The 27,557-nt window shown below is 37.0% G+C and overlaps 3 protein-coding genes across 10 annotated transcripts in view; 1 reads left to right on the top strand and 2 right to left on the bottom strand.

The window, feature by feature from the left end:
* ClpX (Caseinolytic protease chaperone subunit) overlaps positions 1-13,974 on the bottom strand; it is a 23,146-nt gene extending 9,172 nt beyond the window's left edge. Inside the window, exons 1-9 of one of the 3 annotated variants that reach the window (XM_045738702.2) lie at positions 13,884-13,974; positions 9,349-9,530; positions 8,936-9,163; positions 6,009-6,151; positions 5,097-5,265; positions 3,704-3,934; positions 2,704-2,868; positions 2,246-2,346; positions 1,602-1,757 (exon numbers count right to left, since the gene is read on the bottom strand). In XM_045738702.2, coding sequence (XP_045594658.2) covers positions 1,602-1,757; positions 2,246-2,346; positions 2,704-2,868; positions 3,704-3,934; positions 5,097-5,265; positions 6,009-6,151; positions 8,936-9,163; positions 9,349-9,427 — 1,272 coding nt within the window. In that variant the 5' untranslated portion in view covers positions 9,428-9,530; positions 13,884-13,974. Of the gene's footprint in view, positions 1-1,601; positions 1,758-2,245; positions 2,347-2,703; positions 2,869-3,703; positions 3,935-5,096; positions 5,266-6,008; positions 6,152-8,935; positions 9,164-9,348; positions 9,531-11,985; positions 12,145-12,369; positions 12,491-13,883 lie in introns of those variants that run through there. The other 2 variants (XM_045738701.2, XM_045738703.2) reach the window with 2 other exon arrangements.
* Positions 12,769-25,469, top strand: LOC123755835 (vacuolar protein sorting-associated protein 33B). 6 transcript variants are annotated; one of them, XM_045738705.2, is made up of 6 exons: positions 12,769-12,828; positions 14,299-15,168; positions 15,879-16,031; positions 17,415-17,570; positions 19,164-19,341; positions 21,876-25,469. In XM_045738705.2, the coding sequence occupies exons 2-6, from the start codon at positions 15,005-15,007 to the stop codon at positions 23,034-23,036; spliced, it is 1,812 nt and encodes a 603-aa protein (XP_045594661.1). In that variant the 5' UTR covers positions 12,769-12,828; positions 14,299-15,004; the 3' UTR covers positions 23,037-25,469. The 6 variants fall into 6 exon arrangements, with proteins under 6 accessions (XP_045594661.1, XP_045594665.1, XP_045594660.1 ...); XM_045738709.2 differs by having other exon boundaries at positions 12,770-12,828; positions 14,841-15,168; XM_045738704.2 differs by having other exon boundaries at positions 12,780-12,828; positions 15,014-15,168.
* Positions 25,457-27,557, bottom strand: part of LOC123755837 (uncharacterized) — a 40,755-nt gene continuing 38,654 nt past the window's right edge. Inside the window, exon 7 of the mRNA XM_045738716.2 lies at positions 25,457-27,557. Coding sequence (XP_045594672.2) covers positions 27,335-27,557 — 223 coding nt within the window. The 3' untranslated portion in view covers positions 25,457-27,334.

The following is a 27,557-nucleotide window of genomic DNA, read 5'->3' as shown; positions in this document are numbered from 1 at the left end:
GTTACCAACCGAAAAGAGGCAAAGAGAACTGAACCTACAAATGTTGGAAGAAAGAAGAACCAGAGGAGACATGATTTAGATAACAAAAATTAATATGAATAGACAAGGTAGAGGAACAAATTGTTCCACATAAAGAGGAACGGAATGAGAGGCGGAAACTGAAAAGATGAGTCCGACACGTACGAAAGTACTTGTACAGTGTGTAACAAAGGAAGGGAATGGACCTGATGTAACAGTAGTAGTGGTAATACAGGCAGAAATAAAACCCAGCACCAAAACCAGGTATAATAAAATCACGAAGGTTTGTGACGAGATATATCAGGCACTCTAGAATGGAGAGGCAGAGTCTACCTGCAAGCACTATTAACTAAGAACCTCAAGTGTTGAACCTAAAACAGATTTTACATTAACTTGCAATTTCTCATTACCCTACAAAACAGAGCTCCAACTGGTGTGTAGTTTGCAAACTAAAACGATCATTGTAAATTCACTCACATTTTACAAAAACCTTTTATCTGAAAAGGTACAAGAAAAATTGATTCCTATCAAATAAATTACTGTGAACTTATAAATTGTCATCCACACTTCCATGGAAATAAACATTCCTTTCACCTGGGCTGTATGGGTCTTGAACCGTGGACCCCACGAGTGTGAGGCCGAAGCTCTATCGACTGGGCTATGAGTAGTCTTAATTAGGAAATTTTCCAGAAGCAGCACCTTGCTGCCAAACTGGATTTTTTTTTTACTTTCCCCTGACTACTACTGAAGCCCAGAGGAATTAGTGATCCACACCCACATCATATAAATTGCCATCCACACTTTCGTGGTAATAAACATTCCAGACCCATACACCCCAAATGAATTGAATACTGTGAACTTAACTTGTTTTGTGGTAAGCTTAAAAGTAAAATTAATCTCTTGGAAATTTACGAGCTCTATTATTATTATTATTAGGAAGGTACTCACGGTGAAACCAATATATTTGTTAAATCTTCATACTGTCTCACGATATTATAAATGCTGATCTTCATGTGGTATTTTCTAAATCTACTTTCATGCTTACAAATGTGTCCTGGGTCAGTGTTCATCTTTGTGATATGGGAAACTAGCGTGTGCAAACAAATTTGGTAGGCATTAAAAACTGGTCTCAGAATGTCTCTTAACAAAATGTAAATTGTTGTTGAGAGCAGAAGGTGTGGTGAATGACTGGTGTAATTTGAAATACAGCACTTCTATCTCCTTCCAGTGAATGTCTCACCACCACAAAAAAAAAAGAAGATACTGTACTGATAATGGATGATGAAATATATTGGGAAGCGTTCACATTAAAACACCCCAATCCTCATCCCCCCAATAAGAAAGGGAAATTCCCATTGAGATCAAGGGGGGGGGGGGGCGGGGGTTGTTCCGGGGGGGGGGGGGGGGGGTTGTCCCAGCCACAAACATGTAAACTTATTATAATCTGAATGCAAACTTTCAGATGACTGAACAGTATTACAGGTACTTAAATTTAAAGCAAATGAAGCACTGACTGAACATGCCTACACATAACCTCCAAAACACAATATACTATAGAATTTGGCCAGTGAGAGTTTTTTTACCTTTTCGTTGTTCCGTCTTGATATGACACGATCAAGACCATTGAAGGCTCCAGAAGCAACAAAAAGAATGTTGGTTGTGTCAACCTGAACTGTTTCCCCACGTAACTTTCGGGGAGAGTTGCGTTCTGGCACATTGACAATTGTACCTTCAAGCATCTGCAGAAGAGAGAAGCATATACATTATTTTTCAAACATTATGTGAGCTACAATGATTGGAGTACAGGTTCTGTACAATTAGAAAGTCTTCTTTCAATCGATGACCCCCATCCCTTTCAACAGAGGACCTCTAAACCAGTTCTTAATCTGGGGCATGCATACCCTGGTGCTTTCTTGAGTATTTCTATATATTAAGGTTGCTCCAGTAATTACCCAAGAGTAGTTACAGGGTGAAAGCTATGCTGATGGTATCAAGTCATTCCAGCACTCTCTGATCACACAATGCTTTGAAACTACTGATGGCCTCCACCACCTTCTCACCTAACTTCTTTGACTGTTAATTTTCTATTTTTTTTTTTTAAGCAGCTTTGTTTAGTTAACTTTAAATCAAGAACCTCTTGTTCTTGAAGTTCCAGGCCAAGTGTTGTCTAGTGTGAAATGTTGTAGATACAGGTAATGGTAAACTCTTTGTCTGATGCAGGACTGACCTTGAGCATCCCCTGTTGCACGCCTTCTCCACCCACATCACGCAGCTGGTGAATACCCGGAACAGCTCCAATCTTGTCCACTTCATCCAAGAATACAATACCTGTTTGGAAAAACATGTTAGACTGGCTAGAACTGAACATAATATAGACTGCTTAATCTAATATCCATTACTTTGGGTCCAATGGCTCACAGTAATTCAGATAAAAAATATTTCAGATATCCCCTCATACAGTTAAATCCCATGAGGATTTAACTGCTATGGTTGTATTAGGTCAAAGCCAAGAACTGGGGTGATTACTATGAGAAAGTGAGATTTAACTCTTTATGCCCCACCTAATTGCCTTTTTGTACTGGTAGGTTATTTTAATATCTACAAATTTACTTTTAGATTTCAAATGGAAATCAAATATGTGGTGAAAGGGATCAATTGTATTTACCAAAATGTTAAATTTCTCACCAGTCTGTGCCTTTTCCACATTGTAGTTAGCATCAAGAAGCAGCTTGGCAATCACAGACTCGATGTCCTCTCCCACGTAGCCCGCCTGAGTCAGAGTCGTACAGTCGCATATGGCAAAGGGAACATCCAAACACTGAGCTATGGTTTGAGCTAATAAGGTTTTACCTGAAAATGTAAACGAAGCTAAATCACACAACTAACAAGACAGGTAGCTGCTTTTCCTCTCATTTCACATAATATAGGAGGTACATAATTGGGAAAACAATCACATGCATGCTAACACCGCACAAAGGTACAGAAGGAGTTTGATTGTCGGGCTCATTTTCCACCAAATTTTACTAACAGCCAGTATGCAGCTTTTCAGCAATTTCCTCACAATGTTGATTACTCAAATAAAAATCTTAAGGAGTGCTATGAAATACAGTAATTATATTTTATCTCAAGTACAGTGCATAGGTGCTATTACAAAGTTACAAATGCTATTTAAATCATTTATGTGAGTACCATCTTCAACACTGTAGTTCAGGGAAATTGGATTCTTGCTATTGATATAAACAATCCCACTCGCTCACCCATCACTCATTCCCAGAAATATAATGATAATTCCTGTTATCATAGATAGGAAGATTGTATTTAGGGTTACCAAGACCTACTCTTAGGCCAACTACTAATGACCTTTCCTAGGATGCAACCAACAGAAATCATCTACCTCCTGGGGCCTATATTCCTCTAAGTGAACAGACCCATCAGGCAGAAGGAAACGTGGCCAAACATTTCTGACCCATATGGGGACTGAACCTGGGTCTTCAGTTACGAGCCAATGATGCAGACCACTGTGCTATAAGACCCATACACATCTCAATGCTATGTAGTTGGTTGTATAAAATGCAGAGAGAATTTGATATTGATAAAGTAGACTAATTTATGAACACCCAACAAAGCAATAGTAACACATGCCAGTTGTTTCTTAATATACAGTATAAATAAACATTTAATATACCTGAACCAGTGGGTCCAAGAAGAAGGATATTACTCTTCTCTAGCCTTAAACTGTGAGTGGTTGCGTCGAGGATGTCCGAGCCGTGCGAGTTGCTGGACAGGGGTCGTCTGGAATGTGGGTGCTGTTCCATCTGTTGCTGGGGGTCTTGTTGTTGCTGATGCTGGTCTGAGTTCTGGTAGCCACTCACACCTAATGCATGACTCTGGCTGATGCCCGCAATGTGAAGCAAATCTGATGGAGCAGTAAATTATATTTAATAACCCATACATACGTATACAGGCAGTCGAGCACAAATTATTCTATGAAACTTTGAGACAATACTGAAAAATATATGCTTCTTATCCATATGAAGCTAGCATAAATACTAATTAATCCCAAAAACTTGTAGATCAATAATAGAACAAATAGAAATCTATTAAGATTTGCATACAGTATTTCAATATTCACTTATTGTGAATGTCCTAATTTGAAGAACTTTGGAAAGTGTTCAGGTGTTTTAGCTTAATGCTTGCACTGCACAAGGGTTACAGCAAGCAATATCTCTATACACACACAAAAGTACTCTTCAAAACTAGCATTTTGTCTTCCTATATTGTTAATTTAAAAAGTCCTTAAAAGACAGGAAAAAAAGGTCCCAAAAATAGTGTCCCCATAATTAAGACGGCAGCTGTACACAGGTTTGCATTATGATGTACCGTCAAGTTTCAAACTTAGCAAATTACGTACAACCTTTTAGGATGTTATGCGCACCACAGGGTCAAACACCTAAAGATGATATGTTATCTTGAGATCTCAAGATAAAGTACACTACGTATATGCATTTCAAGAATTGTGTGATTATGCCAAAGAATGAATACAATGTATATCTTTGCTAACATAAAGCACTCTGCCTTTTCTTTTCATATTACTGTCTTGTACAGTGCATGTTTACTTATGCAATCCTCAGTATTTTTTTAAGCATTCTGAATTTTCACTGCAGGCAGGCAGTAATCACACCTCCTAAGTTTAGCCAAATCAGCACAAAGAATTCTTGTGTCTTATTTTCTACTTCAAAAGCATTTTAATTAATGAAGGAAGTTTGGCATGTGTGAGTAAAGTTGTGTTTGACCACGCTATTATAGGAGAGCATTCCTAGAGGAGAATAACATTAAGAATACTGACGAGTTAACATAGTACCCTATTACACAGTTCACATTCAACATTTTATCAACACTAGAAGCACGACCAATGGAATCATGCATTTAACCATCATTAGTCAATAAAACTAAAGCACATGGTACAATACAGTACAGTAGGTAAATATACTGTACATCAATGTCAGTCCTGAGAGTACTAATTTCTACATTCTACAGTAAATTGAATCGCTCATAAAAGAACAATCACCAACTCATACCCCTATTGGTAAGTCCCTGAGGAATATTGGCAGAGTCAAGGTGTAGAGGATCAGTTTTTGTCTGTGGGATATTGTGGTAGATACGTTTGTAGTGATTGTATACAGCCACGCTCAACACCTTCTTGGCTCTCTCCTGACCAACAACATGCTTATCCAAATATTCATAGATCTGGAAATAGAAACTTTAATTACATAATGTATTTAATGCAAAAATATAGTGAAAAGTTAAACCACTTGCATGTGAGAAGGTATATGATCTATGTTGCCATAGAAGATGAATCAAGACGGATCAACATTGCTAAAACACTTTACTAATGTGGGAAGGTAAAGGATATAACCCTTTATCTTCTTGAAGGCACCTTCAAATTGTAGCCTAACTGTGGGTCTGTCAAATATTTCACACGATGATCAAACCACACATCAGAAGACGGATCAACGATGACGTTTCGGTCCATCCAGGACAAGTCATGTGAGAGCTCACATGACTTGATAATGGTCCAGGACGGTCCGATATGTCGTTTCTCCATCTTCTGATGTGTGGTTTGGTTATCATATCTTCAGCCATGTTATTGTGACTCATCTTCTGCAAATATTTAACATTTTCTCTCCTATTATATTTAAAAAAATTTTTTATACTACTTCCTTCAACCTACCTTTATCTATCAAACAAACATCATTCATGCAAGACAATACTGACTGCTTTCCATTAACATATAAGCATGTTTGTCATTGCAGTGCTGTGGTGCTTGGAAACTGCTGCTTCTAGACCACCAGACTTGGAGCCTAACAAATTGTACAGATTCCATGTATCCATCTGAGCATGCTAAGCAATGTGAATTTAGATTTACTGCAGCTTCAGTTAGACTGAAACTGTAGTAAATATTTATACTCAAATCATCACATGGCAGATACCTTCTTTGGGGGTGGAGGAGGTCTACGGTTGAAGTTAGTCCTCGGATCTTCTCTCTTTTCTTTTTTCTTTCGCTTAGAGTCTACTTCTGACAAGACAACAAAGAAGTGGTAGCATTTTTCGCACTTCACAAAACGAGTAGAAGCTGCCACCCCACAAAAAAAAAAATAAACAGAAATTAACAAAGTATAAAAATGCACAAGTTTATAAGAACAACTTGATAAGAAAAGCAACTGGAGCTGTGGGGGGGACTCAAACCCCCGACCAGGAGACTCCCAGCCACCGCACCACCCTGACTTGATAAAAGTTATACAGTACAACCAGATTTCTATAGTAATCACAGGAAGTCTACAGAAGCCAGTTCAAGTTCATCCATGGCCAGCAGCAGCATTATGTTAGCAACTTCTTGATATTCTCCAGGAAAATGATGGCCATATTAATGCCTTGACTCATAAAAACTTCACTAAATTAAATCTATTGATATTTCTATTAAATAAATTACTGATTACTTTCAATAATATAAGAGCAGTGCTGGATATATTTGCACTTCTATTTAAGTATAGTATTTAACAATAATCAAGATATTTTATCATATAAAGCAACACCTTAGAAATAATATTAAATGACTGTTGGTGGGACTTGGGGAAGATTGAAAGTAAAGTAATGGGCTTAGACAAAATAGAATGTTACAATAAACATCCCAATTATGTAAAATGCATATAAATATATAAACAAGCCTAACAGAATGTACTTTACTCACTACATCAATAAATATAATTCAAACCATTGTATAATCATAGCCACTGACCACTCATAGCCACCACAACTTTGCCAGCAAAGCCAACAATGTGAAGAGTCTTAGACACGACGAGAGACTTCTTTATGTTGAATGTCACAGTTATTGCACTAAGATTTTTCTACATACCTTACAATGCTTTAATTAAATATATGCAAGGACTTTAAAAAAGGGGTGATAATTGCAGAGTATAAACAATAAGGTGTACAGACTGAGCTAGTACATGACGTGAAGAAAATGATAAATAATGCAGCTTTGCCTAGTGACATTATTATACAGGATATAAATATATATAGGAGGAACCCAAGGGTAGATACAGGGATTTTGTTCCCCAGGATAGATGGGGGGGTTGACAAACTAGGAGCACAACAAATCTGGTTTGATAATGTGCGCCATGTCAGTACATCTCGATGAACTTATCCAATAATGTTAATGTTAAAGTAAATGATGTCATCACAAATTTGTATAAAATAGCTACAAAGATCCTTGCAGCTAATTCATTCATGATATCTTCCATATCATAAGAATTATGGGTCATAATTCCATGCCAAATCATCACAAAAAATGGACTTTTTTTACCTGATCATCTCAGATTTTCATGAAATTTGGTAGGATAGTAGAGGACATGAATTAATTTATATATGCAAAATTTCAGTGCTCAGTGATGCACAATATTTATACAGCAGGGTTGCCAATGTGAACAAAAATACAAATTATTTGCTTAGAAGCTCGAAAACAAAAATTCATAACTTTGTTTCAAAGCTAAGGAAGGATTGTTTTCATTAAAAATGGAGTTTTTAATCTCAAGATTACATGGTGTGACCTTTGACCTTGAATATATAAAAAGGTATTCAATATTACACCTGAGTGGGACAGATACAATAAATCTGGAAAACCCAAATGTAGTTACAATAATCAAGAAAGAGAACAGACATGAAACTATAGATTAGTGTCATTAACCTGTATTCCAAGCAAGAATCTTGAAAAAGTCATCATGAAAAGGATTGTAGAACATTTGCGGACAGTAAATTTGATAACAGAGGCACAACACGGCTTCAGAGGGAAAGTCATAATTAACAAACTTGAATAAATATTATTACTGGATCACCAAAATAAGACAAGAGAAGGAAGAATGGGTAGACTTCATCCTTAAAGACTGCCACAAAGCTTTTGATACGAGTTCTTTACAAAACACTAATACACAAGATGGAGAGACAAGGAGGAATAACAGGAAAGGCACTAGAGTGGGCACAGAAGTACTTGATGAACATAGGAAACAAAGGTCGTGAGAAAGGTGAGAAAGGATATGTTAGACTGGTGAGAAGTGGAAAGTAGTGCTCCATAGAATTCGGTCCTAGGACCATTGCTTCTTTTTTTAATGTATACAAATGACCTTGCAGAGGGAGTGATGTTTGCAGATGATGCCAAGTTAATGAGAGTAAGAACTGAAGAGGAGATGACCAGACCACACACTCTTGTGTGTGTCAACTTGAGAATGGTCCAGGACGGACCGAAACGTCGTCGTCTCTTCACCTTCTAGTGTGTGGTCTGGTCATCATACTTTAGCCACGTTATTGTGACATCGCCTGCAACTGAAGAGGATTATAGGGTGCTGCAAGAAGACCTTGACAAACCCAAGATGTGGGCAGATAACTGGCTCCTAGAATTCAATAAAAATCAGTGTAAAGTAATGAAAATGTGTAACGTAGATTAGGAGATCTGTATTTAATTATACCACAAGAAACAATGAGAGAAAGAGACCAGGAAGTAGACATAACCCCAACACTACTCTACATGCAACAAAGTTGCATAAGTTGTGGGGTCCCGGTAGTACAGTCGGGTTCGTTCTCAACTCACAATCGAGAATTCCGAGTTCAAATCCCAGCTGGGACAGAAATAGTTGGGGTCATTTCCTATCACCTAATGCACCTGTTCACCTAGCAGTAAGTAGGTACCCAGGAGTTAGTCAGCTTGTTGTAGGATTGTATCCTGGGTGGGGTTAGTAATTCGACCTTGGGGAGGTGGGGAGGGACCTCGGTATAAGCCTAACATGTATGAATAAACTCTGGCTTTCTGTCCCCCCGACACAATACATTATATGAACCATAACGAGTGTTAAACTACTATACTTACAAACAAACGTTTCCACATGAGTGCAAGGGTCACCACATTTGGGGCAACATAGCTGATTCTTATCATTCTTCTTCTGTGTGTCCTTGTCATTGCCATCATCGCCACCACTACCGTCTGTTGGAGGGCCTGTAGAGGACTGGTAGCACAGTGTAGCAGAGGATATGGGTCGTACAAACACTAAGGAACATCTCTCGGTCCTATGCTCTAGCATACGTACACACAACACACCTGGATGAAATAACAAGCATTGAAACATTAAAAAGGCCAGTACACAGTCTCACAGACCAGGCAATTACCCACAAAGGCTGACCACTGGCCAAAAATTTAACAAGTCTCTTTTTTTTTCCATTTCCATCAACACATTTCACATATCCATTTGCAACCATTAACCAATTCATTTTGTGAAAGCTTACCATTCCTATTTACAATATTTGCATTCTTGACGGACAAAAGTCGTCGTAATGACCTAGCTCCCCATCTAACACTAGACATGATTGCTCTGTTGGTGACAGGAATTAGCTGCTTCTGTTCTTGAGTGTAAAATATACAAGACTTTATAATAGTCCTCTGTGTCTTCTTTATTCAGTGTCCTAATCTGTAAAAAGAAAAGTAAACTCATTAGCTAGCATAAACATTGTTTATCATCATATTCCAAGCAAGGTAACTTCAAGAAGACAGGAAGCAAAGCTTTACTCCCTTAAACTGTTCCTGTCACCCTCAAGCAATAGATCGACAGTGGGCAGACTGCCTGTGGGAGATTTGATATGCCTCATAATAATCAAAATTCATAAAGGTTTTATGTGAACCTTATTTGACACCAGAGACCTCTGGCAATCATCTGTCACATAAAAAAAAAAAAAATCCTGAAAATCTTGGTTACCTTCCTGGGCATTATTAAACAAAATTCGCACCATGTGACAGGTGCATCACTGTCCACTTACCAACACCTGTTCTTAGAACCACTGACCCATGCAAATTTTTAAGACCATTTATGGACCAGAAAGATATTACAGTACAGTAGTGACAAGGAATAGCAGGGAGACCCCCAGTTGGATATTTGGAATTATGAAGAAACTACTGTCATAGATTACTGACAGGGATTTTTAATCTAACTGAAGTCAGGTCGATGTTATATCAGCTGTGTGTTGGGAGTGATTCGGCTCAGTAGGCTCCAGAATCTGTACACCAGTTGATTTGACAGTCGAGAGGTGGACCCAAAGAGCCAAAGCTGAACCCCCGCAAGCACAACTAGGTGAGTAATGATTCGGCCCATGGGATGGGTATGGGGTGCATAATAAAGAAATGAAAATGAATGATTCTGAGCTGGGACAGCCCCAGAATATGTTGATATAGAATACCAAAGGTGTGCAAATACCACATATACAATGTCATGGAATGATTATTTATATCTATTTTACTTTTGTCTCGTCATCCTACTCTTGTGATATAAATGTGCCAATATACATTACCATACCTTACAAAGTGAGGTAAGCCTTACTTTGTCTTTATTATATATCACCTTTCAAATTGTAAGCTAAATGTCACTCATTTTATGCCTAAAATGTACGTTTGATTTAGACTGCTTTACACCTGTTTAGTCCAGCCAGTATTGTAATGAATTATACAAGTTTTTACAAATAAACTTTCTGATTCTAATAATGAAATGTCTATGTGCTATGGTGTTGTTATGACATGCAATTAATATACTGTAATATTCATGTGAACTTTCCCAGTTGTAAATGTACAACCGTTTATGATTAAAGTGTTTAATTTGATTTGATTATGTGTGGAATAGCTCACTTTATATACACAATTTACAAAAAACAGTGTTTAAGTATTGTACAGAGTATAGGCCTACAAAGTAATATGTACACATATATTGCCCATAAATCTGTTCCAAGCACAGCTCAAAGGAAGTGTCCTGCAGCCTACTCCCTCGCAGCTATTCTGGCGGGTAAGGTCAACTATCTGGAAACAGGTTCAAACACCAGCAGGAAACATCATGTTGTGAAGTGATAATTGCAGAGCTTGTGACACAAGATAACCTCAGCGATAGTAAGCCATTAATAATCAAAGTAGAATTTGTTCCTAGGACTGGGTTAACTCCATTACATCCACATAGATGTATTTTTACTTCATTTACATCATTTATATTAAAACCTGGTGATAATTAAAATAATCATGATGATGATGAGTGCATTACCTTGGGGATCAACCTGTGATAACTACAAGAGATGCAAAGACGTGCAACTAAATAGCTTCCAGAACTGAAAATCATGAGCTACGAGGAGAGGGTAAAGGTGTTAAATATACCAAGACTAGAAGATACATGTAGAAGAAAAGAGAGGTGATATGATCACTACATATAAGACAGTAACAGGAATCGACAAAATTGACAAAGGAGAATTCTTGAAAACTGCAACTTCAAGAACAAGAGGTCATATATTCAAACTAAGGAAACAAAGCTGCCAAAATAACATTAGAAAGTTCAATTTTGTAGAGTGGTAGATGCTTCGAACAAATTAAGTGAGGTGGAGGCCAAAACCGTCAGTAGTTTCAAAGTGTTATATGACAAGAGTACTGGGAAGATGGGACACCACGAGCCTAGCTCTTATCTCATAGATACACTTAGGTAATTACAAGATTTGCCTACAGGTTTTTAAACCTAACGATTCCCAAACTTACCGAACCAAATCTAACCAAACCCATCGTACATCAACCAAACCCCGAGTGAAAATAGTATATTCTAATATAACGATATTCTTGTACTGGATATACAGTTCTGGCAATCAAAAAACGAGCTTCGTCGAACCGTCTTATGTACAACTTGCCCATACTGAAGCACAGAGCCTAATTTCGACAAAATTACTCTTAATAACCTACTATCTTCCTGGCCACGTTGAGGCCACCGTTGATTGAGGTAAATTCAGGCCAACAAATACACACACACACACACAAGCAAGTACCCTATACTGCCGATATTGTCTATGGCGACAATTCGTCCCTCTCCGTATCTCACTCTCTCCAGCTAACCACAATTTTCCACTCACTGGACCATAGACTTAAGTTGAAAAAGTTGAGTTTGGAACGGTCAGACGTGCAGCTCTAACTTTCAAGGTGACCCACTTTTTCTGCTCTAGCTCACAAGGACAAAAACATCAGCTAGGGCCAGCCACGTGGGGGCATCACCGGCGGCCACCCCCGGCTGTGAGGACAGGGGATAGCGCGACAATTATTGTGAATAATGAAAAATCAGCCACACACACACTGGCACAGTAACACGGGGGAGGGCTAGTATCGCCCGTCATACAACCACCTCCAGCTACCCCCCTTCCAACGATGATTAAAGCCAATATATCAAAGCCAGCATTAACGAACCCACTTGTCACGCTACTAGAAGTACATCAAACAAGAGAGAATGATCATTTTCATGCCTGTTTTTAGTGTGCGAGTAGAGACGCACTTGTCTTCTCCTGTCACCACTTCTGCCTGGCCCTTGCCTGGGTGCTTTTAGGGTTTGATTGTGTCGTATTATTCCTGTTATCATAACTATTTCAAGTAAAACCAATAAAAGACTAAATTATAATTTAGTTTTATATAATTTATATTTCTTATACTTGATTTTACTGAGTTACAATGTAATACTAATTAATTATTATATACATAAAAGAATTGCTTTATGCGATTCAGTTTAGAATATGATATATTAATATGAGAAACAAGTATATAATTGAGCAAAGCACAAGAGAAACGTTAATGATATGCTAGAATCCAATAATTGTATATTTCAAAATCTTAAAATATTTGTAAGGATATAACAACAATTATTTTATGAGTCGCGGTTATCAGCTGAGCGATGTCAACACTCGAGGCCAAGCATGATGACTCCGGCTGTTAGTATTAAAATTTGTCTTTTCCTGGTGACCGGATATATTTTCATCTTGTTGCGTGTCCTTCATGGCTAAGGGGATTAAGGTATAGTGTCTCCTTACTTGTAAAAGTAAGCGAGCACTGTACTCTTTTTTTACTTTCGTACTCTTAGTAGCCAGTACTCTTGGTTGCTATGCCGCCCACCTGTGATGTGGTCTTGGCACCAGATATGAAAATTCAGTAGCCTGACGACACTTTATTCCATTAAATGTGAAATATATTCATTTTGAACTACGGATATATATATATTATGCCGGTCTCTTCATGGTGCAAATTGTTGCGTTCCATTCATTGCAGGAAAGACCATATCCGTGTGTTAAATCCACATATCCTTATAAAAAGAAAAAGCTGTACCCCTGTATCAATACAGTATAATATAATGTGTATATTTATATTTATTAATATATGTAATATAATTATTTTTGCAGTTTTGGGAAAATCAAGTGAACCATTGCCCTCAACCTGAGAATTCTAGCTATATAAAATCTTATTAGTGCTAAACTACCGTGCCCCATCAACTTGTACCTGAAGTATTCACGATCCTTAGGTCTTGTATACGCTTGGGTTACATAGGCTCCTTTTTCACCGTTATAATAAAGGTCACATTTTTGTCTTTTTGGTCTTTTTACCTATTTATCACAATCTTTTGGATTTATCTAATAACAAATAATAGAATGTAAGTTTGTGCATATTTAAACACAATTTAAGCACAATAATTTTGTAATATAATGGGATATAATGTTAAACGATGGTTTTTATATTTTTTCAAATTTTACTGATTATCATCCCTGTTCTAGCTAACATTATATTACTTGTATACTGATTGATTAAGCTCAAAGAAATTTTAGCTCCTCAGATAATTTGACACCTTATAGGTTCACATAGTCAAGAGACAGGAAACCTGTTTGGCTTGTCAAGGTCCCTTTAGGCCAGCTGCCCAATTCATTCTTTAATTCCAGCTGCCCAAGACCATTCCCCAAACGATTCGTCCCACAATAGTTACTCAACTCCCTGGTACCTATTTACTGCTAGGTGAATCCAGGCATCGGGTGAAAGGATGTATGCCCAACCGTCTCTGTCCCACCTGTGGATTCAATCTGGGAGCCAAAGATGCAGGGTAATGTGCTTCAGGAATGATTATAAGATAAGATAATGATAAGATACTGTTTTTTCAGGTAAAAGTACATACAGTACATTCAAAATGAGTTACAAACATAATGTTAGATTTCTAGATAGCGCTAGTACATACTATGCCTAAAGCCATTAATGCACACAGCATTTTGGGCAAATGTTGGAGACGAGATTATATTGGATACAGAGTAATTACCAATGTCATACTTAGCTGCCAGCATTCTTGCTCCCAGTAATTATTACATTTGTTTCAGTTTAGTCTTTTTTTTGTATGATGTAATACCTCTTCTTTCTCTTACCAGGTTTAGCCAGATTACTCTCACTGACAGACATCTTTTCTAAAAATGAGAGAGAACAAAGCTAAAGATCGCATGGTTGGGACACATCCAGTGTCAGTAGTACTGGGCTACCTAAAGGAAAAAAAGTCACATGTACAAACTATTTTACAGTACATTATATACTATAGTACTGTATATTACAAGTACGGTACAGTACAATTATTAAATATTAATTTTGTTAATATCTACTGTGCAGGCACAGTACAGTACTATTAAAATTATAAGCATCTAGTCAAAATATGGAGAGTGTGAGCACTAGATATTGCTACAACATTGTTTAGTGCTATTTTGGGAAAAATCTGAGTTCTCTTCAGGATTTGGGAGAACTATTTCATTAGTAAGTTCAGAGATTTCTACTATTTAGAGGTTGTACTGTACAGTACACTATACTATATACTGTATAATAGTTTTACTGGCTTAGAGGATTTTCATCATAATTACGGTACAGTACAATAATATTCAATATGATGCAATAACTCATATAACATTTCTTCCCTGAGGTATAGAAATGATCTCAACATTAACAAAGAAATAAAAGTACAGCCTGTAGTTTCAAAATGTAGATATAGAAGCACGTAAAACTTGGAGCCAAGGTCAAGGAAGAGACAAAAAAAAAAAGACCATCATTATTTAAACTTTTTTGTAACATTAAAACCCCCAAAGTAAGAAAATGTCTCAGCCTCAGAGTTTAGGGCTAGATGTAGAAATTCTGCGTCGTTTGAGCCGGGATCGTCTTGTGCGAGTCCTTGAGGATGCACCTGGTGCCAAAGATCTGATCATTGATGGTGACCTCATGAAGATGCTTGACCGTATCTCAGGAGCAACACTTCTAAGGTGGGTTCAAATGGATTTCTAGTCTGCAGTGGGAAGCTTGCTTATTTATAGTAATACAGTAATAATAATAATAATAATACTGTAATAATAATAATTATTTATTATGGAGTGTACTGTATATAGGAACATATTAGTGGTTAAATAGTAGGTACAGAAGTTGTATATTATATAAAGCTGCTAATTATGCATAATAGTACACAGTATAACAAATAAATGAATTAGGTAAATATATTTATACAAATACTTAAATTAGACTGTACAGATAGGTTAATTTAGTAAAGTAATTTGCAAAAAAATGTTTGTTAACCAAAATTTCACCATGTTTTTACAAATGTAGCATCTGTATAATAGTTTAATTAGAAACTGTAGTAATAAACACTCATTTTTTGACAGGTTGTAGGTTAGAATCTTTTACACCCAACACTATCTGGAGATTGTGTTTTAAGCAGAACTGCATAGTTGAACTTTAAAATTATATGAGGTAGAAAGAGCTCTTAGTCTACCTCAACTTTACTTCCTCACCGTATACATCCCACGGTGGCCTCTAGTTGCATTTGATGTTCCCCTCGTACACCCCTAAATGATCTTCCTTGTATATAATTCCTCCCTTATACTGTGGATGATAGTTTCTTACAGGTATAATTTATACAATATCTTTACACTGGCTCACAGCCAATATAGGTTTTTTCAGCACACTTTTTTCTTTTTAGGAGTCATGGCGTAGAGAAAATGTACAGATTGGATCGCTTGCCACCGCCTGTGCAGAGTGCTCAGCGTGTATACGTAGTGCAGCCGTCTCTTATCACTCTTAAATATGTAGCAGACCATGTGCACTCTGATAAACTCAACCATCCTGATATACAGTAGGTTGAAGTGATTTTTGCTTAAGGTATAAACTGTGTTTTGTTAATTTTTGGTAAGCTAGCACATTAGTAGAGGAGAGAAGACGGATTCAATTTTTGTGTTGTGTGTGTATTTTTGGAATCATTTTTATTATGATTTACCATCATTAAATGATCTCTCAGTCTGTGCAGTATGTGTATCTTGGAAGAGGCATGTGTAGAGCAAATCTACAGAAAGTAAAGTTAACTTCATAAGGGTAAAATATTACCCAGTAAAGCTCTAGGGCTCTTCCCTAACTTCATTGAAATTAGCCTTATTCACCAAAAATCCAATACAAAGTCAAAATAAATCTGCTATAACACCTGTAATATGTTTCAAGACCTTAAGGTGGGATAACATTTTATTATGGTGAGACTACACCACAAATTTATTATATTAGTTTTCACTAAATAAATTATTAAGTCATTCTGCTTCTTCCATTGGTATTCTGTCCTATGTGCTACAAAGGTACAGTATGTATCTGCAAGTAAAGGAGGGGAACACACGACACCAGTGTCACAGGGTATTTATTTATTTATTTATACCTGTATATATACAAGAAGGTACATTGGGTTTGTGAGAATATATTGAATAGTACAGTATTTACAGTCTTGTAAAGCCACTAGTACGCACAGCGTTTCGGGCAGGTCCTTAATCTAACAGATAATTTTAAGTAGGTAATTTCTATGAGAATTGATAAATGATAACAAATACATTGCAAGAGAAAAATGAGATGAGAAAGCTTAGTAAGTATATTAAAGCATGACTGCAGGTATATTAAAGCATAAGTTTAGAGCATGACTGCAGGTATCAATGAAGTGTGTTCATCCAGCACTGGAATAAACAGTGGTTTATTGGTCAGTTCCCATTGTCAGTACTTCACAATAACTTTAGAGTCATAATGATATGTCCAAATAGCTATTATTACAACAATTTACAAGGTATTTTGTGAAGGCACTTTAGGAGACAGTTGTGAAGGCAGTTGCCAGGAGAATTTGTTATCAAATATTGTCACAATTTCTCAGTGCCACATTGATATTAAAAACTTGAGTAATTGAGAATGTCATTTAAAGTTTTTATGAAATGGTAAAACTAATGAGTTCTTTGTTTTGAATGCATTTTTTTCTAAATTGAAGAAGTATGTTAATGGAAACATAGCAACCAATTTGTTAGAGAAGGGAGACCAAGAGAATACATTATTCCGTCTAATAGGGAGGACATAGTAGCCAGGGAATGCGGCACTCAATTTACTAGAGGAGAGGTTGTATGTGTGAACACAGTAACCAATTTGATTGAAGTGAAGGTGTATGGGAATAAATATGACTATTAGTTCTTGCCTTGAGTTTATCTCTGTACTCTCCCAGCATTCACTTGGTGGTAGTGCCTCGCCTTGTGTCGTGGGTGACGGCACTGTTGGAAGAGGAGGGTCTGTATGGCGTTGTCATGCTTCACGAGTTTACCCCCGACTTCATCCCTCTTGATAATGATCTCCTCTCCTTGGAAATGACAAACTTCTTCAGGTCAGTTCTGGTAATGATGTCCTGCATGCATTTTCATATTTACATGGTACTGTACAGTACTTCTGTTGACTAAATTTGCAGAATATTCTCAGTGTATTGTCTTACAGTTCTCTCTGTTGACAGCATTATAGGGAAAAACATTTCCTGTGAAAACATGTATACTGTATACGTATATGCTATTGAATATGACCGAAAGGGTAAGATTAATGATTTCAACACGAATCTTCTCAATATTTCTTACGTTTTTCTAGACAAATATTTTCTATGCGCTATGAAGGAAAGTTTAAGGTGCTAAATATGCCAATACTGATACAGAAGGAAAAGAGGTGGCGAGATCACCATGTGCAATATTATAGTAGGAATGGACAAAATTTACATGTTGGGATTTTTTAAAACTACAATGTCATGAATAAGACGGGTTGAAATTGTGAAATAAAGGTCTTGAAAAACTTGTAGAAAAATCTTCTTTGCAAAGAAAGTAGCAGACAGAGAGGTTGAGAGGAAATTAAATGAGAGGTAGTGTGTGCCAACATATTTGGGAGCTTCAGAGTTCTGTATGACAAAGTTCATAAATATGACAAAACATCCAACGCATCCTCCGAATTAACAGTACGATTTAATACCAAGTGTAATAAGTACAATTCATGACTGCTAGGAATAGTACATAATTACACTTACTTGTGCCATTACATTTACCTCCCCATATATTCTCGGTTTCTGTTAAAACACTCAGAATTTTAGGATGAAGTTTTCATGTTCAATTCTATACACACACGTTTTAAATACTGTATAAAGAATTTCTTTTTCAGTTTTATTAAACAATAGAGATTTTATACAAAATTTTCAAATATCATGAGTTTATAATTTATTGAAAGATTTTAGTTTTGTTTTATTAGTTTTATAAAACTGTAATATCAATATAGCTATAGATTAAGTACTAATTGTAATTAAGAAGCAATAAAATGCTTGTCCTCATTCACTAAGAAGGTTAAGTTAGGTCGTAGTTTTCTATTCAGCTTTTCAGGTAAACTCAAATATTCACAATACTTTGGTGCGATTCTGGCGATTATTTGACAGTACAGTTTAATACTAAGTGTAATAAGTACAATTCCTGACTGCTAGGAATACAGTACTACATAATTACACTTGTGCCGTTACATTTACCTCCCCATATTCGGAGGATGGGCTGAAACATCACAAGCTTGGCTCTCATCCTGTAATTAGACAAGAACCAAAAATCACCTCATGCACTTCAGGGACAATGAATCCATTACAGGGTAGTAGTAGTAGTAGGCATCCATCACTCTCGGGAGACTATGGAGTTGCGCTTTGGTTGTCGGTCTGGAGTGGCCTCACCAGGGCGCAAAGCCAGGGTAGGTTGATTCGGGGGAGAAGCTGTTACCCAGGCAGCAGGTCCCCCCCTCTCGTTACGGCGTTTACCCTGAGGTCCCTCAGGCTAAACGTCTATGAAAATGTCCACAGTATTCTCATTTAGGTGTTTGTCTATAGTCTATACTGTAGTGTAATATATCTTATATCAGTGAATAAGAAATTAGAAATGATTGTAAATAGTGGTTTGTACTACATTTTCAGGAATGCTTTCCTGGAGGGGGATTTTTCTGGGTGTGTGAGTGTGGCCCGGGCTATCAATACCTTACAGGGGCTTTATGGGCGCATCCCTAATGTGCTCGCCCATGGCAGAGCTGCTAAGGCAGTCATGAATACCCTCGAAATCCTCAATGAACAAGATTCACCCAAAAAAGTCCATCAGGTGGGTGGGCATGTGGGTCATGTGTATGTGTATATATATTCACCTTCATGCAGAGTTCTTGTATGTTTTCTGTGGGGAGCCTCTGGGGCTCACCCGGAAAATGGCGTTTCATTACATTCAATGCTACTTTTTGGAACCGATTTCTTTTACTCAGTTTTTGTCCTTGAAGATTATTACAAAGAAGGTGAAGAAAACTGAGTTTATCCCCATGGAAGTTAGGGGGAGAATTTAAACTGCAGATATTTCCCCTTCTATTGATTTTTTGTATATGTATTACATTTTCCTGATGTGCCTCATAGGTAATACTCTTTCCTTCAAAAAATTTAAATTTATCCTGTTTTGTATATCAATCTTAGCTTGTATGTTAATCTTTAGCTATTTACCTAGTCTTTGTCCTCTATTATGGTTTAAGGGGCCTGTGCTCAGAAATATTTGTCCAGATATGAAATATAGTGAAAATTGTTAAACAAATCTCCAAATTATTGGCTTCAGTGTCATGAAAGTTTCATCCCAATATTTTCAGAAATCGATTTTAGACAATTTTTTTAAAAAGAAGAAGGTTTTGTTGATGAGGAGAACAGCTCCTATTAACTGGAACTGAGGGATATTGCAATAATAGAGAGATCGCACGTATTGCAGTCTCCATGGCGTAGTGGTAAGACGCTTGCCTGGCGTTCCGCGAGCGCTTTGTCCTGGGTTCGTATCTTGGCCGGGGAGGATTTACTGGACGCAAATCCTTAACTGTAGCCTCTGTTTAACTCAATAGTAAAATGGATACTTGGTTGTAAAAATGATTCTTCGTGGGGGGTCGTATTCCAGGGAACATAGGATTAAGGATTTGCCCAAAATGCTACGCGTACTAGTGGCTGTACAAGAATGTCTTTTATATAAAAAGAAAAAGAAAAAAAAAGTTGCAAGCACATGTCTGATGCACAAAGAAGACTAGTAATAAGAAGGGTCCACAAAGTGGGTATGCAGCTGGTGCCTTTATAGCATTGCTGAGTAATACATAATAACACAAATAATAATGAGTAAGTATCTTATGCTCTATTTTGTTATATATCATATAAATACATTACACAATGTTAATATCTGTTTCTTTCACCAGTGACCAACATTTTTTTTTTTTTTTTTTGGAGGGGGGGGGAAGCAAACTGGCAGCCAGAGAGAAGCATCAACTGCCGCATTGTAGTAAAGCAGACTGCGCCAACACCCAACTAATAACACTCCTCTCCCACCCGTGGAAATACGGAAAGCCCAAGACCCCCGACGTACCCAAAGGCAAAGACAACCTCAAGCGAGGAAGTCCTTTTGCGGGGAGTGATTCCCGAATACCCCAGGGAAGATGACCCTGAAATGCAAGGATGGTACTAATGGAGTACCTAGGGAAGCTCAGCCTAGGAGCATGCTACTCTGTGTACAAGAAGACACCTGGCCAACACCCACACACACACTGCTGGTACAGCCACACAGGGCAAAGTCCAGAACAGAAACTTGAGGCCAGAGGTGACCGAACTGACTGCCAGCACATCTGTTCAAGAACTGGAGTGGTGGGCTGCCGGCTGCCCCCTCCCTTCCTACAGGGAGTAACGCCAACGAGCGGAAGTGTTAGTCACATGAAGGGTTGCTTGTTTGGTTTCTTTCTAGGGAGTTATTTTGATCTTTTGGAATGTAGATTGCACAGAGTAACCAGACAGTCGTCTGTTTTGATTTGCCTACCTTTCTGGGTACTTTCCATTTAACATTTAAAGTACAGTATTATGATATTCTTTAAATGTAAAGTTCTACCTGCACCTCTCTTAGGGGACCAGGTTCTGGTTCATGGTTCCCAGTAGGCATAAGAACTCCTGTGAATGATGAACCCAAACTAATATAACACATATCAGTTCAGATAGCTTCAGGGAGCCTCCAGGGCTCACCCAGAAAATGGCATTTCATCATATTCAACGCTGGGTTTTTGTCTCTTATTTCACCTTTTAAGAAATTGGATTAATTTAAAGTTTTAACAGATATATTGTTTCTGGACATTTTAATTATATAAAGAATTCCCAGAGGTAAGGAACTTAGTGTAAGTTGATGCATTCTTTTCATGTATGCAGTGCTTGTTAACATACGGTAATTCTCATCATTTCTTAATTTGAGTAGATTTATTTTGAGTAATTTACAACTACCCTGCTAACTTGAACATGTCCTATCTCCCCCCACTCCCCCTCCATCCCTGCATTACTGTTATGGTTTTAACACCTGATGTGCGTGGAGAGTGCCAGCTATTTAATGCTTGGTAAAAAAAAAAATATGCATGTACTGACCACCTATGAATGCTGGAAGATAAATGTTGGTTAAAGGAGACATACCTCAAGGTTCCCTATTCGGGTTCTTCTCTTTCTATCTTCATGTTGTGTGAGTGCAAATTTTTTTTTTTTTTTTTTTACAATGGTTTCTTATTTTTTAAAGCACATTTTATACTGTACTGTATATATGTTGTGTCTTCTATTTTTATTGGTTTTATATTAAATGTCTATGTATTTTTTCAGACTCCAGAGATCGGCCATCTTTTTATTTTTGATCGTGATGCTGACTATGTAACCCCACTTCTCACTCAACTGACATATGAAGGTGTATTAGATGAGCACTTTGGCATTCATGCTGGGGTGGTGGAGTTCCCATCTGACGTTGTGGGTCAAGATAGTCCTCGAAAGGTGCCACTCAATAGCAAGGACACTATTTATGACAACATTCGCAATAGACATTTTGCTGGCGTGTCGAGCTACTTGATTACTAGAGCTCGTGAGGTAAAAGCAAAGAAAGATCAGGCTCAGAACATGACTACTGGGCAAATTAGAGACTTTGTGGCAAATGAACTGCGCACACTACAGGCTCTACAGGCAACACTTGGCCTGCATTTAAAAGCATGCGAGACAATCACAAAATCTATGAGACGAGATTTTGAAACCCAGCTTGCAACAGAGCACGGACTCGTGACCAGAGCAGGGAATTCGGGCAAGGCAATGAAATTTTTAAACGACTGTTTAGCCCGCATGTTACCTCTGGCTGCCAACCTCCGTCTTCTATGCCTCTACTCACTCACGCAAGATGGCATCTCCCGCCAAGAGTATGAAAAAATCACATCGCAAGTTTTGACCGCTCATGGCCATAAACACCTGGTCACTCTCCATTATCTTCGCCAGCTTGGATTGCTTGCAGTTGCCGACACATCAAATGTTAGTACTGGAAGTGGTGTGAGTAATGCTCCCCTACAAGATCGTTTGGCACAAGTAACCTCTTTGTTACCAAAAAAGGGATCTGGTTGGCGTACAGCTGCAAAACGTTTTCGTCTCATTCCTGATGCTGATGAGCCAATTGATCTCCACAATCCTACTCATATGAGTTATGTTTTTAATGGTGCATATACACCAGCTATCCCCAAAGTGGTTGGTGATGCCCTCACTGGACGAGGTACCCAGTCTCTCTCGGATAACTTAAAGGTTCTACCCGGAACAACGGCAATCATTACACCGCCTGCAGGTTCTGCAACCGGTCCTCGTGTGGCATTAGTGGTGGTGCTGGGTGGGATAACATATGCAGAGGTTGCAGCATTCAGACTTTTGGCTTTGACATCTGCAACACGCATTATATTGGCCTCCACTAACACTGCTACCGGAGCTCAGCTTGTTTTATCTGTTGCACAAGAATGACTGTATTATATTGCCATATGTTGATCTATGCATGTTTATGAAAGCTTTTATAGTGTGTAGTAGTGTGGACGCAAACCAATAACTGGTGAGCATTAAACAATAACCTTAAATGGTTAGTAAATGGTCTATCCATCTACCTTTATCTACCTATCTCTTCCCAACTAGTTAGGTTGATACGTGTGCAAAGAGTCTCATACACAAATAAATGTATATTTTATAAGAAAAGAAATTTAAACAATTAAAGAAGATGCATACATCTTCATATTAATCTGATTGAAATAGTAAATGTAGACTTGTGCATTGTTTGATTACTTTTTTATCCTTTATTTGGCTCTCAAAGTTTATTGATCTCAATACATTCATTCTCGGTGCTTCTCCATTACGCATAGTCTCTTGGCATCCCTCTTCATAGTCATAGCCTTTGACAACATTCACTCCTTATATACAAAGCATAAATGAACACATACTGTACATGCCTGAAATAAGATACAATCCCCAACAGCATAGGTAATAACTGTAATTCATGTGGATCATTGAAGATTCAAATGAAGGCGTCAAAAGTATGAAATTGTTGTCTTACAGGCCAGGCCATCCTGGTAATTAACCTACAAAGCTTTGCCTGGTTAGTAGGATGCTGATCTCATAGTTTTGATGCCCAAGTTTGAATCAGGGATGATACAAGTCAATGAAATGCCTAAAATTCAGCATTAACAAATGATGAAGTACTTTTATATTTTACAGCTTTATGGATTGTCAGTTTCGAAGAAACACATTGCTCAAGAATGAATCATTATTTTCCAACATTTCCACACTAATGAGCTGACTCAAGCTTAGACTGCATATCTAATAGTGAGTAAAAGAAGCTGAAAATAAGGTAAAGCTTTGAATGGTGTTTGTGCTCTATATTTGTTGCTGACTGTATGACTGGAGCCTGCAAAAGCCTAGTGAATCGCTGCAATTTGATAAATGTGTTCTAACCTTGTAATAAATTGAAGAGGTTTAAGGACAGGGGTTCGATCCCATCATACAGCCTGTGTATTTTCTCATGGATCTAGATTTTATGATTTTATCGTGCATTTATAGTGCGTTTGGATTTCCAATATCATACTGCAATTTGATGTAGTTTAATTCTCCGGACAATAAAAATATTGAGCACCTCTGACATGAGCAATTGTATAAAATTAGTTTTATATATCATGTTTACAAATTCATGTTTAATTTGATTTTTTAAACAGGTTATATTTTGCCACATACAGTATACTGTACTATATACAGTATGTCATTCAGTTTTGATGTACTGTACTGTATTGATATATATTTATTTTCATTGATTAAATACTGTATGCTTTGAGTTATTCTAGTGACTTATGTTATGCAGTACCAATATAATTAAAAATTTTGCTCAGTGATTAAACACTGTTTAGTGAACTACTTGTATGTAATTTTGGGAAAAATACGTTTCACTTGTATGGTTTACACGTTCATGTCATGTCAATCGACAAAATAAGTCACAAGAACATATCTGAAACAAATAACCCAACCCATCTATACGAAATAAAATAAAAAGTGACAGTTTGTCTTTCCTGGACCGACATAAAGTCCTAATAAGGGACCAGGGCTGACCGAAAGATCACTTTCACTTCATGTGTGGAGTGAATTATACAACAGCAACCTTTAAAGCAGGATGGCACATGCAAAATTCTAACCAAAAAAATCACATGTTCCACTTTTTCCTCTGCTTAGCATTTAAAATGCAGTACAGTATTACAATGCACTTTGCATTTCAGAAGTCTTATTTTCACATGCAACTCTTGAATTAAGCAGTAAGAAAAATTTTGGGACACCTACCCAAATAATCCAGCAGTACAAGGGAAGGACAAATGAATAATTGGAATAACTGATGAAAATTAAATTGACGGAAAGTGAATGGGCAGAGTTTGAGTGCGTGCTGTAAACACTCACAAGTATTTGTTGTGGAGTTAGGGGTGGTAATGCCCCTTGAATTAGTTGTAAAGTACCTTCACCCACGAGTTATGGAGTTGAAGCAGTCTAAGATGAATCTCTTATTAGGTATTGTAACTGAAATAGGTATATTGTACTACTACTACAGGACAGGTTTTGTTTCTTAAAGTAACTGAAACTACAAGGTAGTTTCAGTTATATAGGTACATTATATAAATAAATACATGTGTAGCAGTGTATATTATATGCAAGAGATGCACGTGTTTGTAATCTGATGTGCCTTGTATTCCAATCATATTTTATCAATACATTCCTCTGTTCAGATATACTGTACTTTATTGTAATACAGTATATATTATCCATATTGCATTAAAAGTTTCTTCTGAGTATTTATAGATAATGATGCCACTATCTTAATTTATTTCTATATAAATGCTTGAAAATAAATGCCTTTGAAGGGAAATATAGAAATACTTTATTTTTTGTTCCAAGCCATTCATTCAAAATCTTTATTAAAATATAATTAAACATTATATTTTAAAATATTAATTGATGGACATGCTATGAATAAATCATTTATCTCATGATAGTGTAGAAAAATATTGTAAAATGTATTGTAGTCAAATTCCATGCACAAAAAGTAATACATACAGTATTTACTCTGTACACATTGCTACAGACTCTGGTATAAGGAAGTCTCTTAGGAATACAATTGTGTCATAACACCATCTATCATTCTGCTATACAATTAGCTGCAAAATCCAGTCTAGTAAATTATAGAAATATCTTAAGAATAAAATAACAATTACATCAACAGTCATAAATCATAATACTGTACTGAAGTTTCAAATACTTTAAACTTTGTCAGCATTTTAATGACTTGTTCCTATATTATGTACCAGTACAACAATTCTGTTTCTTGACATTTTCAAGGCATGATAACTTTCCAACACTTGTACATTCCATATTCATGGTGCATTATGGTTCCTATAAGGGAAAGGGTGTAGGGAAGAATGTGTGAATTATAGGGAAATACTTTACTTAGTATCAAAGAAAAAAGTGTATGCAAGGATGCAAATTGAGATAATTAGAAATAATTGAATGAGGATAGAAAAGGCAATGAAGCATTTAGGATAGGGGTAGGGTTGACAGAACAAGTTTTTACGTTAAGAGTGGTGGTCGAATGTTTTCAACATTTCATTGTCACATCAACATCATGTGCCCAGATTTGCCCAGGGAAAAGAAGCGTGGAATAATATATTAAAGGAAGGATGAGGGAAAGGAGTTTAGAGTGCATGAAATAGTGAAAAGTGTGATAACAGAATCTTGTTGAGAAATTTCTACTGTGCCCATCACCTGATGGATAGCCCCTCAGAAAGGTTTAAGGCATTGATGCTATATATATTAGATATAATACTGTCTATTCTACTAGAATGTATGTTTTACACATAGCATATACTGTAGTTTGGGTTAGGAAGAGGAAGGGAATCTTGAAACTTCCATTTTACATCTGGAGCATGATATTGTATAAAGCTGAGTGTGGATTCTGTTTGTCAGCTTTCAGTAAATATTTTCTCAGTACAGTATACTGTACTCTGTCAATTTGTACTGGTTTAAGAGCTGGAAAAATTGTGCGAGAAAAATCACTCATTGACGAACCAAATGTTTGAACAGAAAGACGCGACATTCAGAGGTGTTATGCTCCACATACTGTTGCTTTAAAATAACAACACAGACAACAGTATATTGATTTGTAAATTTGTGTTAAATGGAAAATTATTTGTTTGACGTCAGCTGAGCTTAAGTATTGTATGGGATATACTCTACAGTAAATGTATGCCAAATATTGGCAACAATATATTTATGTTGAAGTGTATATATCACAGATTTTTTTATTTATTATTTATTAATAAAATATGCTATAGTATTATAAATCACATTTTATGTTTGTTAACCTTACGGGCTATTCATGCTCATGCCACCTCTTGGGTGGCTTAATCTTTATCAATCAATCATCGTTTGTGACAACTTGACAATTTAATTCCTAGATGAGCAAAATATAATGAAACGTAAGTACAGTACTAATCACAGTTCTGGCAATAGGAAAATACTGTATACCAAATTACTGTACATAATGGAATGCATGAGACTATAAATTTGAATATGGATGTATGTGTGCATGAAGACATGTAGACAAAATATACCACACTGAACCCCCACAACCTGCATGCTTAGTCCACACGGTGGCACATTGTGACTTTCATTGTGACGCTAGACTGCATGACTTTCATCGGCATGAGCTGGGTAAAGAGCATTTATTCTTAATCTTTTAGTGCTCATGGATTCTTGTCATGGCTTTTTACCTTAAATGTATATACCAAATAAATTGCTAGGAAAACCCAAGGCAAAATTCCAGCAATAATGAGCAGGATAAGCTTGGTGCGCGGCCACCACGGTGCGTTGCGAGGTAGGAGACGCAGCCATATGGAAGTTTGATTTCCCGTTTTATTATCTTGACACTCGCTCCCATTTTCTGAGCAGCCGGATAGATCTTCATAT

This window comes from Procambarus clarkii, chromosome 43 (genome assembly GCF_040958095.1).
Source record: "Procambarus clarkii isolate CNS0578487 chromosome 43, FALCON_Pclarkii_2.0, whole genome shotgun sequence".
Lineage (NCBI taxonomy): Eukaryota > Metazoa > Arthropoda > Malacostraca > Decapoda > Cambaridae > Procambarus > Procambarus clarkii.
Note: the sequence above shows the minus strand (reverse complement) of the source record. Positions and strands in the feature narration are given on the sequence as shown.

Coding starts and splice junctions, on each gene's coding strand:
- LOC123755835 (XM_045738704.2), top strand. Junction 16,032..17,414: donor CTCAACCATCCTGATATACA/GTAGGTTGAAGT, acceptor GTACTCTCCCAG/CATTCACTTGGTGGTAGTGC. Junction 19,342..21,875: donor CACCCAAAAAAGTCCATCAG/GTGGGTGGGCAT, acceptor GTATTTTTTCAG/ACTCCAGAGATCGGCCATCT.